This window comes from Dendrobates tinctorius, unplaced genomic scaffold (genome assembly GCF_039654945.1).
Source record: "Dendrobates tinctorius isolate UK_male_01 unplaced genomic scaffold, ASM3965494v1 ptg000107l, whole genome shotgun sequence".
Taxonomy (NCBI): Eukaryota; Metazoa; Chordata; class Amphibia; order Anura; family Dendrobatidae; genus Dendrobates; species Dendrobates tinctorius.
In genome coordinates, this window is record NW_027361775.1 from 20,372,703 (window position 1) to 20,388,261 (window position 15,559).

Consider the following 15,559-nt stretch of genomic DNA (forward strand, 5'->3'; position numbering starts at 1 on the left):
TTCTTTTTTAATAAATTTGCAAAAATTTTTACATTTCTGTTTTTTTCAGTCACAATGGAGTGCAGAGGGTACATTAATGAGAAAGAAAATTAACTTTTTTGAATTTACCAAATGGCTGCAATGAAACAAAAAGTGAATACTTTCCGTACTCACTGTATAAATTATACTCACTTATATTTATTTTGTGTGTGTAAACATTATATGTGAACATGGTATGTAATGATGTTATGGTTTTCACAAGGTACTTTGTGGCATTTGCGCAGTAATGGCTTTCTTCTGGCGACTCGACCATGCAGCCCATTTTTCTTCATGTGCCTCCTTATTGTGCATTTTGAAACAGCCACATCGCTAGTTTTCAGAGAGTCCAGTATGTCAGCTGATGTCATTTGTGGGTTTTTCTTTGCATACCGAACAATTTTTCTGGCATTTGTCACAGGTGAGGATGTTACCTTAGTAGCCATTCAAACCCATTTGTGTCAACTTCTGTGCATGTTATCAGGCCAAAATCCCCAGGGTATGTGAACTTTTGATCAGGGTTATTTGGATGTTTTGGGTTGTCATTATGATTTAAAAAGAGAAAACACAGTAGTTTGACAATAAATGGCTTCACCCATCCACTAACCATGAGTGGAGAAAAAGTTTTGGTGTTATCATTCATATTCCCTGAAAAAAGGCCAAGAAAGCAAAAACTCTGCCGGGGTATGTAAACTTTTGAGCACAACTGTAAGCCTTTTGGTCTGTTTCATGATACTAGATCTATAGAGGCAATTAAAAGATTCTAGAGTAATAAAATATTTTATTCAATTTATAGTCGTAGAAATAAAACTGATATATACATGTTGGTGAAGTGTCAATCCCAAGTGCAATCCAATGTTCTTTATAGTCTCATGCGGAGATGGAGTTACATGTCCATTGATGAGCAGCATTTTTTTTTAGATGCCATCATCTGGAGCTGACATCACATAGGCCATTTAAAAGGAAAGTTATTTTTCCTTGAAGCAGTTTGATAAATCTGTGGAAAATGTCCTTGATGTCTAAAGAAACAGTGGAAGGTACATCTGATGGAACAAAAGATGCTTCTTGAGCAAGATCCGTGTCATTATTAGTTTGCCTCCATGCCTTATTAACAAGGCCTTGTACCGCTCTGATGGTGCGCGTCAGTAGTTTTAGTTGCTGGGACATGCATGCAGTAGTCTTTACATGTTGTGTGACATTCAGAAAAAGGATTAAGTGAGAAAAAACTTCATTTCCTTGCTGGGACACCTGTTAACACAATGAAAAACAAAGCTCAATTTATCCTTCATAAAGAATCTATCATTGTTCTATGTGGGTTTTGAAATTATAATGTGGCAATTTTCTAAATGTACAGCATCATAGAATAACAAAATATTAATACAGGATTCCCCTATACCAATTATGCATACCTTCCAATTTTATGAATTAATTCATTTTAATGTTTAGGGAGAACTGTGTAGCAAGTACAATTCATGCTATACAAACCCCACATTTAAAAAAAAAAATTATGTTTATTTCTCTTTTGTTGAGTGCATGCAGTCATAGCCGAAAGTGTGTGCACCTTTGAAATTGTTACAGAAAATTGTGTATTTCTCCTATAAAATTATTACAATTACACATGTTTTATTATACACATGTTTATTTCCTTTGTGTGTACTGCAACAACAGAAAAAGCAGAAGGGAAAAAAAGTCAAATTGGACATAATTTCATACAAAATGGCAAAAATGGTTCAGACAAAATTGTTGGCCTCCTCAACTTTATATATGGTTGAACACACTTTGGAATAAATAGCTACAATCAATCGCTTCCTATAACCATCAAGCTTCTTATAACGCTCAACTGGAATTTTTGATCACTCTTTGTTTGCAAACTGTTCCAGGTCTCTCAATTTTGAAGGGTGTCTTCTACCAACTGCAATTTTAAGATCTCTCCTCAGGTATTCAATGGGATCTAGACCCGCACTCATTGCTGGCCACTTCAGAACTCTCCTGCGCTATGGTTACATCCATTTCTGGGTGCTTCTTGAATTATGCTTGAACTCATTGTCCTGCTGGAAGACCCATGACCTAGGACGCAAATCCAGGTTTCTCACACTGGACACTACATTGTGACCCAAAATCCTTTGGTAATCTTCAGATTGCATAATGCATTGCACACAGTCAAGTTGTCATGATACCAGTGCTGGTGGACCTGCACTTCTGGGGTTAATGTTTTGATCTCAGTGCAGACTCTTACCTGCACACCTGGGACTTATTATGGTGGCCTCTCATTGGTTCTGGGAAAGCTTCTTATAGCCTCAGGAAGCTCCCTTTCCCGTCAGTTATACTTTTGCCCTTGGCATAGTGTGGTGACCCCTGAGGTTGTTGGTGCTGTGTTCTGGTTGCTTGATACTCTGTGTACGACTCGGTCTGTTCTCTGGATATTGCTTGTTGGATTCTGCTTGGTACCTTCTATGTCTGTTTGGTTTTGACCCCTGCTTGGCCCCGACTATCCGCTCTGTCTCATCCCTGGTACTTTACTGCTATCTCTGTGTATGACCTCCGTTTTGCCTGACTCTGATATTTCTGTTTACTGTCCTGACATCTCTGGAAGTAGAATTTTAAGCCCCGCCCCTTGCAGTCACATGACCGTAGGTCCTTCACTGCTTGCTAAACTTCAGCGTCCCCAGGTCCTGTTTGTACTTTCCAGCTGTACCTGACCCCGGGCCCCCCTACAGTGCGGGTGAGTCCCTGCTCAGCGGAGGCTGCACACCGGCGCTGAGAGGACCCTGACACAAGTCAGGTAGTGCCAGAGGCTGCAAAACAACTCCAAAACTTCTTTGAACCTCCACAATATTTGATTGTAGGTACTGTGTTTTTTTCTTTGCTTCTCATTCCATTTTCGATAAACAGTAGAATGATGCGCTTTACCAAAAAGCTCTATCTTATGTCTCATCTGTCCACAAGACGCTTTCCAAAAAGGATTTTGGCTTACTCACGTAAATTTTACCGAACTGTAGTCTAGCTTTTTATGTGTCAGCATTGGGGTCCTCATGTGTCTCCTTCCATAGCATTTCATTTCATTAAAATTTTGATGGATAGTTTGCGTTGACACTGATGCAACCTGAGGTTACAGAACAGCTTGAATTTCCTTTGAACTTGATTGGGGCTGCTTATCCACCATCCGGACTGCCCTGCATTGCAACCTTTCATTAATATTTCTCTGCCGTCCATATCCAGGGAGATTAGCTACAGTGCCATGGGTTGTACACTTCCATAATATGCCACATACAGGGGACAAAGGAACATCAAGAAATGGACTTGTAACCTTGAGACAGTTCTCGTCTCCTCTTTCTGTTCTTTATGCTTAGTGTGGCACACACAAACACACATTGCAAAGATTGAGCCAAAGTCTCCCCTTTTTATCTCGTTTCAAGTGTGATTTTCACATTGCTCACACCTGTTACTTGCCACAGGCGAATTTGAATGATTATTACATACTTGAAACAAAGCTGTTTACCCACAATTTTGGAAAGGTGCCAACAATTTTATCCGGCCCGTTTTTGTAGTTTTGTGTGAAATGACGTCCAATTTGCCTTTTTTCTGTTTTTTTTGTGTTGTTCCAATACACACAACACAAAGGAAATAAACATGTGTATAACAAAACATGTGTAATTACAATAATTTTATTGGAGAAATAATTCATTTTCTGGAACAATTTCAAGGGTGCCAACACTTTTGGCCATGACTGCAGATATAATTACTTATAATATGCTGCATTTATCATATTGGTCACAATGTGTCATACATTTACTGTATGTTTGAAATTTTGAATTGATAGCAGTCTATACATTGTACTTTGCTTAGACCTCATGTTATATTTCTATGCAAATAAAGGAGAGAAAAAAACTGGGCAATTGCCCAGGGCCCCTATTACCAAAAGTGCCTCAATCTTTTTCAAGCCAGAAACTGCACTGATAATGCCAGTCCTGCAGTATTGGTTCAGTTTCCAAGAATAAAAGTGTAGACGTACCTTTTACGTCATCACGATCATATGACCAAAACTACATTAGCCTCTTTGAGTATTGATGAATTGAACAGGAGGAGAGGGCCTGATTAGCTGTCCAGTGGCCCAGCGAACAAGCAAAACGCTCATTCATCAGTTGATTTGATCATTTCTGCGAGAATAGAAATAATTAGAGTTGAGCGAAACGGGTCGAAAAATTTCAAAAGTCGCCGACTTTTGGCAAAGTCGGGTTTCATGAAACGAAACCCGACCCTAGGATGAGGTCTGCCACGAGGTCGGCGACTTACGCGCCAAAGTCGCGTTTCAAAAGTTTGTTTTGCGCTCTTTTTCAGCCAATCAGGATCCATGGACACTGTGGGCAACGTGATGACATAGGCACGGGTCACCACCATCTTTCAGAAGGGCATGCAAGTGATTGGCTTGCTTTGGGGGGCGTCACAGGGGGTATAAAAGGGCGTGCACGCCGACCGCCATGTTACTCATGCTGATCTCAGAATAGAGAGAGCTGCTGCTGCTGATGATTTTGTAGGGAGAGCGTTAGGCAGGGAAGAAGACACCAAAAACTGCTTCTGCTGCTAGCGATTTTGCCTGTACAACACATCAGTCACTGTGTGTGCAGTGCAAGGGGAGGCTATATAGTGGTGTATCAGTGGTGTTGGTTGTTGGGCTGCCTTCTAAGGCTTCCTGACATTCCTGCATTGCTGTTTACCCACTGCTCCGCAAACTGCTTTTTTAAAAGCAATCCCAATTTTTTTTTTTGTCCTGCTGAGAAGAAAAAAAAACTGCTTCTGCTGCTAGCGATTTTGCCTGTACAACACACCAGTCACTGTGTGTGCAGTGCAAGGGGAGGCTATATAGTGGTGTATCAGTGGTGTTGGTTGTTGGGCTGCCTTCTAAGGCTTCCTGACATTCCTGCATTGCTGTTTACCCACTGCTCTGCAAACTGCTTTTTTAAAAGCAATCCCAATTTTTTTTTTTTGTCCTGCTGAGGTACTGAGCGTGCATTTTTTCACACCATACAGCGGTGTACGCTCCTCACACAGTACCGTGTAACGGCTGTTATCACAGCCACAGTGAAGCTATCAGTGTGTCACTCTGTGAGAATAAAACGAGGACATGTTCCGTTCTTACAGACCTGCACTCTAGGGAGATTCCTATTCTGCCCAATTCTACATACACCTTGTAGTTTGTGATACACTAGCCAATTTCTGCCTGTGACATAGCGCTGTGATATTCAGTGGGCCTCACACAATCCATAAGTGTCCAGTGTCCACAAGTGTGTGCAGAAATTCAAAATCTCCCTTATCCTCTAGTCACTTTTGTCACAGCTGTGCCATCGAGCCTGTGACATAGCGCTCAGATATCAGTGGGCCTCACACAATCCAAAAGTGTCCAGTGTCCACAAGTGTGTGCAGAAATTCAAAATCTCCCTTATCCTCTAGTCACTTTGGTCACAGCTGTGCCATCGAGCCTGTCACATAGCGCTCAGATATTCATTGGGCCTCACACAATCCAAAAGTGTCCAGTGTCCACAAGTGTCTGCTGAAATTCAAAATCTCACTTATCCTCTAGTCACTTTGGTCACAGCTGTGCCATCGAGCCTGTCACATAGCGCTCAGATATTCATTGGGCCTCACACAATCCAAAAGTGTCCAGTGTCCACAAGTGTCTGCTGAAATTCAAAATCTCCCTTATCCTCTAGTCACTTTTGGCACAGCTGTGCCATCGAGCCTGTGACATAGCGCTCAGATATCAGTGGGCCTCACACAATCCAAAAGTGTCCAGTGTCCACAAGTGTCTGCTGAAATTCAAAATCTCCCTTATCCTCTAGTCACTTTTGTCACAGCTGTGCCATCGAGCCTGTGACATAGCGCTCAGATATCAGTGGGCCTCACACAATCCAAAAGTGTCCAGTGTCCACAAGTGTCTGCAGAAATTGAAAATCTCCCTTATCCTCTCGTCACTTTGGTCACAGCTGTGCCATCGAGCCTGTCACATAGCGCTCAGATATTCATTGGGCCTCACACAATCCAAAAGTGTCCAGTGTCCACAAGTGTCTGCTGAAATTCAAAATCTCCCTTATCCTCTAGTCACTTTAGTCACAGCTGTGCCATCGAGCCTGTCACATAGCGCTCAGATATTCATTGGGCCTCACACAATCCAATAGTGTCCAGTGTCCACAAGTGTCTGCTGAAATTCAAAATCTCCCTTATCCTCTAGTCACTTTGGTCACAGCTGTGCCATCGAGCCTGTAACATAGCGCTCAGATATTCATTGGGCCTCACACAATCCAAAAGTGTCCAGTGTCCACAAGTGTCTGCTGAAATTCAAAATCTCCCTTATCCTCTAGTCACTTTGGTCACAGCTGTGCCATCGAGCCTGTCACATAGCGCTCAGATATTCATTGGGCCTCACACAATCCAAAAGTGTCCAGTGTCCACAAGTGTCTGCTGAAATTCAAAATCTCCCTTATCCTCTAGTGACTTTTATCACAGCTGTGCCATCGAGCCTGTGACATAGCGCTCAGATATCAGTGGGCCTCACACAATCCAAAAGTGTCCAGTGTCCACAAGTGTCTGCAGAAATTGAAAATCTCCCTTATCCTCTCGTCACTTTTGTCACAGCTGTGCCATCGAGCCTGTCACATAGCGCTCAGATATTCATTGGGCCTCACACAATCCAAAAGTGTCCAGTGTCCACAAGTGTCTGCTGAAATTCAAAATCTCCCTTATCCTCTAGTCACTTTGGTCACAGCTGTGCCATCGAGCCTGTCACATAGCGCTCAGATATTCATTGGGCCTCACACAATCCAATAGTGTCCAGTGTCCACAAGTGTCTGCTGAAATTCAAAATCTCCCTTATCCTCTAGTCACTTTGGTCACAGCTGTGCCATCGAGCCTGTAACATAGCGCTCAGATATTCATTGGGCCTCACACAATCCAAAAGTGTCCAGTGTCCACAAGTGTCTGCTGAAATTCAAAATCTCCCTTATCCTCTAGTCACTTTGGTCACAGCTGTGCCATCGAGCCTGTCACATAGCGCTCAGATATTCATTGGGCCTCACACAATCCAATAGTGTCCAGTGTCCACAAGTGTCTGCTGAAATTCAAAATCTCCCTTATCCTCTAGTCACTTTGGTCACAGCTGTGCCATCGAGCCTGTAACATAGCGCTCAGATATTCATTGGGCCTCACACAATCCAAAAGTGTCCAGTGTCCACAAGTGTCTGCTGAAATTCAAAATCTCCCTTATCCTCTAGTCACTTTTGTCACAGCTGTGCCATCGAGCCTGTGACATAGCGCTCAGATATCAGTGGGCCTCACACAATCCAAAAGTGTCCAGTGTCCACAAGTGTGTGCAGAAATTCAAAATCTCCCTTATCCTCTAGTCACTTTGGTCACAGCTGTGCCATCGAGCCTGTCACATAGCGCTCAGATATTCATTGGGCCTCACACAATCCAAAAGTGTCCAGTGTCCACAAGTGTCTGCTGAAATTCAAAATCTCCCTTATCCTCTAGTCACTTTTGGCACAGCTGTGCCATCGAGCCTGTGACATAGCGCTCAGATATCAGTGGGCCTCACACAATCCAAAAGTGTCCAGTGTCCACAAGTGTCTGCTGAAATTCAAAATCTCCCTTATCCTCTAGTCACTTTTGTCACAGCTGTGCCATCGAGCCTGTGACATAGCGCTCAGATATCAGTGGGCCTCACACAATCCAAAAGTGTCCAGTGTCCACAAGTGTCTGCAGAAATTGAAAATCTCCCTTATCCTCTCGTCACTTTGGTCACAGCTGTGCCATCGAGCCTGTCACATAGCGCTCAGATATTCATTGGGCCTCACACAATCCAAAAGTGTCCAGTGTCCACAAGTGTCTGCAGAAATTGAAAATCTCCCTTATCCTCTCGTCACTTTGGTCACAGCTGTGCCATCGAGCCTGTCACATAGCGCTCAGATATTCATTGGGCCTCACACAATCCAATAGTGTCCAGTGTCCACAAGTGTCTGCTGAAATTCAAAATCTCCCTTATCCTCTAGTCACTTTGGTCACAGCTGTGCCATCGAGCCTGTAACATAGCGCTCAGATATTCATTGGGCCTCACACAATCCAAAAGTGTCCAGTGTCCACAAGTGTCTGCTGAAATTCAAAATCTCCCTTATCCTCTAGTCACTTTTGTCACAGCTGTGCCATCGAGCCTGTGACATAGCGCTCAGATATCAGTGGGCCTCACACAATCCAAAAGTGTCCAGTGTCCACAAGTGTGTGCAGAAATTCAAAATCTCCCTTATCCTCTAGTCACTTTGGTCACAGCTGTGCCATCGAGCCTGTCACATAGCGCTCAGATATTCATTGGGCCTCACACAATCCAAAAGTGTCCAGTGTCCACAAGTGTCTGCTGAAATTCAAAATCTCCCTTATCCTCTAGTCACTTTTGGCACAGCTGTGCCATCGAGCCTGTGACATAGCGCTCAGATATCAGTGGGCCTCACACAATCCAAAAGTGTCCAGTGTCCACAAGTGTCTGCTGAAATTCAAAATCTCCCTTATCCTCTAGTCACTTTTGTCACAGCTGTGCCATCGAGCCTGTGACATAGCGCTCAGATATCAGTGGGCCTCACACAATCCAAAAGTGTCCAGTGTCCACAAGTGTCTGCAGAAATTGAAAATCTCCCTTATCCTCTCGTCACTTTGGTCACAGCTGTGCCATCGAGCCTGTCACATAGCGCTCAGATATTCATTGGGCCTCACACAATCCAAAAGTGTCCAGTGTCCACAAGTGTCTGCTGAAATTCAAAATCTCCCTTATCCTCTAGTCACTTTAGTCACAGCTGTGCCATCGAGCCTGTCACATAGCGCTCAGATATTCATTGGGCCTCACACAATCCAATAGTGTCCAGTGTCCACAAGTGTCTGCTGAAATTCAAAATCTCCCTTATCCTCTAGTCACTTTGGTCACAGCTGTGCCATCGAGCCTGTAACATAGCGCTCAGATATTCATTGGGCCTCACACAATCCAAAAGTGTCCAGTGTCCACAAGTGTCTGCTGAAATTCAAAATCTCCCTTATCCTCTAGTCACTTTGGTCACAGCTGTGCCATCGAGCCTGTCACATAGCGCTCAGATATTCATTGGGCCTCACACAATCCAAAAGTGTCCAGTGTCCACAAGTGTCTGCTGAAATTCAAAATCTCCCTTATCCTCTAGTGACTTTTGTCACAGCTGTGCCATCGAGCCTGTGACATAGCGCTCAGATATCAGTGGGCCTCACACAATCCAAAAGTGTCCAGTGTCCACAAGTGTCTGCAGAAATTGAAAATCTCCCTTATCCTCTCGTCACTTTTGTCACAGCTGTGCCATCGAGCCTGTCACATAGCGCTCAGATATTCATTGGGCCTCACACAATCCAAAAGTGTCCAGTGTCCACAAGTGTCTGCTGAAATTCAAAATCTCCCTTATCCTCTAGTCACTTTAGTCACAGCTGTGCCATCGAGCCTGTCACATAGCGCTCAGATATTCATTGGGCCTCACACAATCCAATAGTGTCCAGTGTCCACAAGTGTCTGCTGAAATTCAAAATCTCCCTTATCCTCTAGTCACTTTGGTCACAGCTGTGCCATCGAGCCTGTAACATAGTGCTCAGATATTCATTGGGCCTCACACAATCCAAAAGTGTCCAGTGTCCACAAGTGTCTGCTGAAATTCAAAATCTCCCTTATCCTCTAGTCACTTTGGTCACAGCTGTGCCATCGAGCCTGTCACATAGCGCTCAGATATTCATTGGGCCTCACACAATCCAAAAGTGTCCAGTGTCCACAAGTGTCTGCTGAAATTCAAAATCTCCCTTATCCTCTAGTGACTTTTGTCACAGCTGTGCCATCGAGCCTGTGACATAGCGCTCAGATATCAGTGGGCCTCACACAATCCAAAAGTGTCCAGTGTCCACAAGTGTCTGCAGAAATTGAAAATCTCCCTTATCCTCTCGTCACTTTTGTCACAGCTGTGCCATCGAGCCTGTCACATAGCGCTCAGATATTCATTGGGCCTCACACAATCCAAAAGTGTCCAGTGTCCACAAGTGTCTGCTGAAATTCAAAATCTCCCTTATCCTCTAGTCACTTTGGTCACAGCTGTGCCATCGAGCCTGTCACATAGCGCTCAGATATTCATTGGGCCTCACACAATCCAATAGTGTCCAGTGTCCACAAGTGTCTGCTGAAATTCAAAATCTCCCTTATCCTCTAGTCACTTTGGTCACAGCTGTGCCATCGAGCCTGTAACATAGCGCTCAGATATTCATTGGGCCTCACACAATCCAAAAGTGTCCAGTGTCCACAAGTGTCTGCTGAAATTCAAAATCTCCCTTATCCTCTAGTCACTTTGGTCACAGCTGTGCCATCGAGCCTGTCACATAGCGCTCAGATATCAGTGGGCCTCACACAATCCAAAAGTGTCCAGTGTCCACAAGTGTCTGCAGAAATTGAAAATCTCCCTTATCCTCTCGTCACTTTTGTCACAGCTGTGCCATCGAGCCTGTCACATAGCGCTCAGATATTCATTGGGCCTCACACAATCCAAAAGTGTCCAGTGTCCACAAGTGTCTGCTGAAATTCAAAATCTCCCTTATCCTCTAGTCACTTTGGTCACAGCTGTGCCATCGAGCCTGTCACATAGCGCTCAGATATTCATTGGGCCTCACACAATCCAATAGTGTCCAGTGTCCACAAGTGTCTGCTGAAATTCAAAATCTCCCTTATCCTCTAGTCACTTTGGTCACAGCTGTGCCATCGAGCCTGTAACATAGCGCTCAGATATTCATTGGGCCTCACACAATCCAAAAGTGTCCAGTGTCCACAAGTGTCTGCTGAAATTCAAAATCTCCCTTATCCTCTAGTCACTTTGGTCACAGCTGTGCCATCGAGCCTGTCACATAGCGCTCAGATATTCATTGGGCCTCACACAATCCAAAAGTGTCCAGTGTCCACAAGTGTCTGCTGAAATTCAAAATCTCACTTATCCTCTAGTCACTTTGGTCACAGCTGTGCCATCGATCCTGTCACATAGCGCTCAGATATTCATTGGGCCTCACACAATCCAAAAGTGTCCAGTGTCCACTAGTGTGAGCAGAAATTCAAAATCTCCCCTGTCCTATAGACACCTTGTACCTTGTTTTACATTACTATATAGTTTGTTGGATTTTGTCTACATTTTTACCAAAAATGAGGAAGGCTGGTGGAAGAAGCCGTGGAATTGGGCGGGGGTTGGCAGCTTGTAATGATGGTGTTGGTGATGGATCTGATGGTAGTGGCAAGAGCAAAATAGGACCGAATGCAGGAGGTGTTGAGCCTGCGTCATCGTCTGGCTCCATAAGGCTTCGAAGGCTTAGTTTTCTAGGAGTTGGCAAACCGCTTTTAAAGCCAGAGCATCAGGAAAAAGTTTTGTCTTACATTGCTGACTCAGCCTCCAGCTCTATCGCCTCCTCTTCTTCAGTTGTAAAAAGTAAAAGCACTGAGTCGTCATTGGAGGCTCATGTTCATGAACCACACCTTTCCTTGTGTCCTTCACCCCAACCAAGATTGAAGGATGACGCAGGCCATACTACTGATTACTCCATGGAGCTGTTTTCACATACCATGCCTGGATTATCAAGTGAAATGGTGAATTACCCAGGCCAAGATGAATCTGACATGGAGTGCACTGATGCACAGCCGCTGATGGATGATTCTGCTGGTACATTCACTCAGAGCACTACATTGTCCTCGCAGTGTACAGAGCCAGATTCTGACCCTGATGAGACTCAGGTGCCCCTTCCCGCACACTATACCACCATACACGGTGACACAGAGGAAGGTGCACATGACATTGAAGAGGAGGTGATGGATGACCCAGGTGTTGACCCAGATTGGCATCCATTGGGGGAAGAGGGTGCCGCTGCCAATAGCTCAGAAGAGGAGGAGGAGCATCTGCCGCAGGCATCGACATCGCAACAGCTGTTATCTGGCAGGCACGGAGCAGTCCAAAAACGGGTTACAAAAAGCCGAAAAGTTGCTGGACTGCTTGGCCAGACGGTCAAAATAGCACAGCGTGCAAGGACGCAAAATGTCTTCCATAGTAGAAAGAGTGCAGTGTGGCACTTTTTTGAACAAAATCCTAATGATCAGGCCAAGGTTATCTGTAAGAAGTGCGCAAAGACCTTTAGCCGAGGGAAAAATCTGAAAAATTTGAATACCAGTTGCATGCTTAGACATTTAACCACCATGCACTTGCAAGCGTGGACACAACACCAAACCTCATGTGCAACTGATCACAACGAAGGTAGTCAGCAACGCTACATTGTTTCCCCCACTGTAAGCCCACCGGTTAGCACAGCAGCAAATGTTGAGGTGTCGTTGCAAGGCCACAGCAGTCAGGGAATCCCACTGTTATATCAACGAAAGACTGATTCTAGGCCATCAGAAAGAACACCAGCTCCATCACCATCATCAACCCTCTCTCAGTCTGCCCTGTCCACCGCTACTTCCACCATATGCAGCTCTCAAGTCCAGCTCACCCTCCCAGACACTATGAGTAGGTCAAGAAAGTACTCAGTCTCTCATCCGCGTACACTGGGTTTGAACGCCCACATTGCCAAACTAATCTCGTTTGAGATGATGCCCTTTCGGTTGGTGGAAAGCGCAGCTTTCTGCGAACTCATGGCCTATGCAGTACCACGCTATGACCTACCCAGTCGCCACTTCTTCTCTCGCAAAGCCATCCCACCCCTCCACCATCATGTGAAAGACCGCATTGTCCATGCACTCAAGCAGTCAGTGAGCGGAAACGTGCACCTCACAACTGATGCATGGTCCAGTCGGCATGGCCAGGGCCGTTACGTGTCCATCACTGCGCACTGGGTTAATGTGGTGGATGCAGGGTCCACAGGGGACAGCGGTGGTGGGACAGTGCTGCCTAGCCCACGGTATAGGAAACAGTTGGCTGTAGGCGTTCGACCCTCTTCCTCCTCCAGAAGCGAAAGCTCGTCCACAGAGCGCAATTGTACAAGCACTCCATCTGCAGCTGCCACTGTTGCACATGAGGTGTCCCCCTATCGAGCAGCTAGTGGAAAGCGTCAGCAGGCAGTGTTGCAGATGATGTGTTTGGGCGACAGACACACCGCCGAGGTGCTGGCCGAGTACTTTCAGCGACAAACTGAGTCATGGCTGGGCAGTGTACATCTTGAGGCAGGCAAGGTAGTTAGTGATAACGGGCGTAATTTTGTGGCAGCCATAGCCCTTTCAAAACTCAGCCACATACCTTGCTTGGCTCACACCTTTAACCTGGTGGTGCAGTGCTTCCTCAAAAATTATCCGGAGTTAACAGCCCTGCTCCAGAAGGTGCGAAGACTGTGCGCGCACATCCGCCAGTCGCCTGTACACTCCGTTCGTATGCAGAAGCTGCAGCGATTGCTCCACCTTCCCAACCACCGCCTCATTATCGACATTGCAACAAGGTGGAACTCCACCCTGCACATGGTGGAGCGGCTGTGCGAGCAGAGGCAGGCCATAATGCATTTGTGGGAGGATACACGGCCAGGCACTTTGAGAGCAGACATGGAGTTGACCGGTGTGCAGTGGTCGAAGCTGAAAGACCTCTGTAAAGTCCTTCAGTGTTTTGAGGAATGCACACGGCTGGTAAGTGCAGACGACGCCATCCTAAGCATGAGCATCCCACTTATGCGTCTGCTCATGCAAACTTTGACGCACCTTAAGGAGCAGGCTTCTGCAGCCAATGTTGATGAGGAGGAAGAGGAGGAGGGAATCCTTGATGACATTCAGCCATTGTCTGCTCAGGGACCTCTCCTGGACGAGGTGGAGGAAGAAGAGGAGGAGGAGGAGGAGGATGATGGGGATGATTACTTAGGGGAGGAGGATGCATCTCGTGGGGCAAGTGAAAATGTTGGCGTGGCAAGGTCTGGTACAGGGTTTGTGCGTGACTGGAGGGATGTGGAATTGCCAGAAAGTGCTCCTCCAACCAGCACTCGCAGTGCATCATTGACACCGGGAACATTGGCTCACATGTCAGATTATGCCTTGCAGATCCTAAAAAGGGACCCCCGCATTGCCAAAATGATGAACGATGACGACAACTGGTTGGCCAGCATCCTGGATCCACGCTATAAAGGCAAATTACAAAACATCATGCCACAGGAGAACCTTGACCTAATATTGGCTAATAAACAAGCAACTCTGCTAAATCGGTTGCTTGAGGCATTCCCAGCACACAGCAGCGGTGATGGTTCTCACACGAGCCGTACGGGCCGGGGGCAGCTTGGCAGAGGTGTTCGTGGTGCACACAGCAGAAGTGGCGTTGGAGACAGGGGTTTCATGACAATGTTGTGGACTGATTTTTTAAGTACCGCTCACACAACTGGTAATACTGCATCGATGGAAAGTGACAGGAGACAGCAGTTGTCAACTATGGTTACAAACTACTTTTCCTCCCATATCGATGTTCTCCCACACAGGTCATTCCCCTTTGACTATTGGGCCGCTAAACTGGACACCTGGCCTGAATTGGCACAATATGCCTTACAGGAGCTCGCTTGCCCAGCTGCAAGTGTGCTATCGGAAAGAGTCTTCAGTGCAGCTGGATCAATCCTGACAGAAAAAAGGACCCGTCTGTCAACCCAAAATGTGGATGATCTAACCTTCATTAAAATGAACCACGCATGGGTTTCCAAGGATTTTGTCCCACCTTCCCCTGATGACACATAGGGTGACAGAAAAATGGCTTGCTTTGGTCCACCTCTTCCTGGGACTTGACCTATTTCACCTTTTGCATCAGTTGAATGTCCAACATCAACATGCGAGTGCCGTTGACCTGGACAGGTGGGAAGGCCGACTCTTGGGCGCGGGCACTGGCACAGGGTCCTTCATAGTGCAATCAAGTGTCTCTGACAGTGGTGGTGCACACCCGCCGTCAGACACACCGCCGTACTATGAGGGGCCCAGTGCCAGTACCGACGCCCACGAGTGGGCCCCCTTTGCTTGGGCAGGGCCCCAGCATTTGCAATCTTTACCTCTCCCTGCTCCTCCGCTGTGTATCCTGGGCCGTCAAATCCATACTGTGCCTGACACCGTCTGAGCCTGCCTCCTGATGTATAGACATATATTTTGAATGTGTACGCTATCCATACATGTTATCCGGGGATACGGTACCCTTTCTAACCTTTGTGCAATCACGTGCAATCCATACTGGGCCTAACACCATCTGAGCCTGCCTCCTGATGTATAGACATATATTTTGAATGTGTACGCTATCCATACATGTTATCTGGGGATACGGTACCCTTTCTAACCTTTGTGCAATCACGTGCAATCCATACTGGGCCTAACACCGTCTGAGCCTGCCTCCTGATGTATAGACATATATTTTGAATGTGTACGCTATCCATACATGTTATCCGGGGATACGGTACCCTTTCTAACCTTTGTGCAATCACGTGCAATCCATACTGGGCCTAACACCGTCTGAGCCTGCCTCCTGATGTATAGACATATATT

The 15,559-nt window shown here is 45.9% G+C and overlaps 1 protein-coding gene across 1 annotated transcript in view; it reads right to left on the minus strand.

The window, feature by feature from the left end:
- Nucleotides 1–202: 202 nt before the first annotated feature.
- THPO (thrombopoietin) overlaps nucleotides 203–15,559 on the minus strand; it is a 140,117-nt gene continuing 124,760 nt past the window's right edge. Inside the window, exon 5 of the mRNA XM_073589438.1 lies at nucleotides 203–1,263. Coding sequence (XP_073445539.1) covers nucleotides 943–1,263 — 321 coding nt within the window. The 3' untranslated portion in view covers nucleotides 203–942. The remainder of the gene's footprint in view (nucleotides 1,264–15,559) is intronic.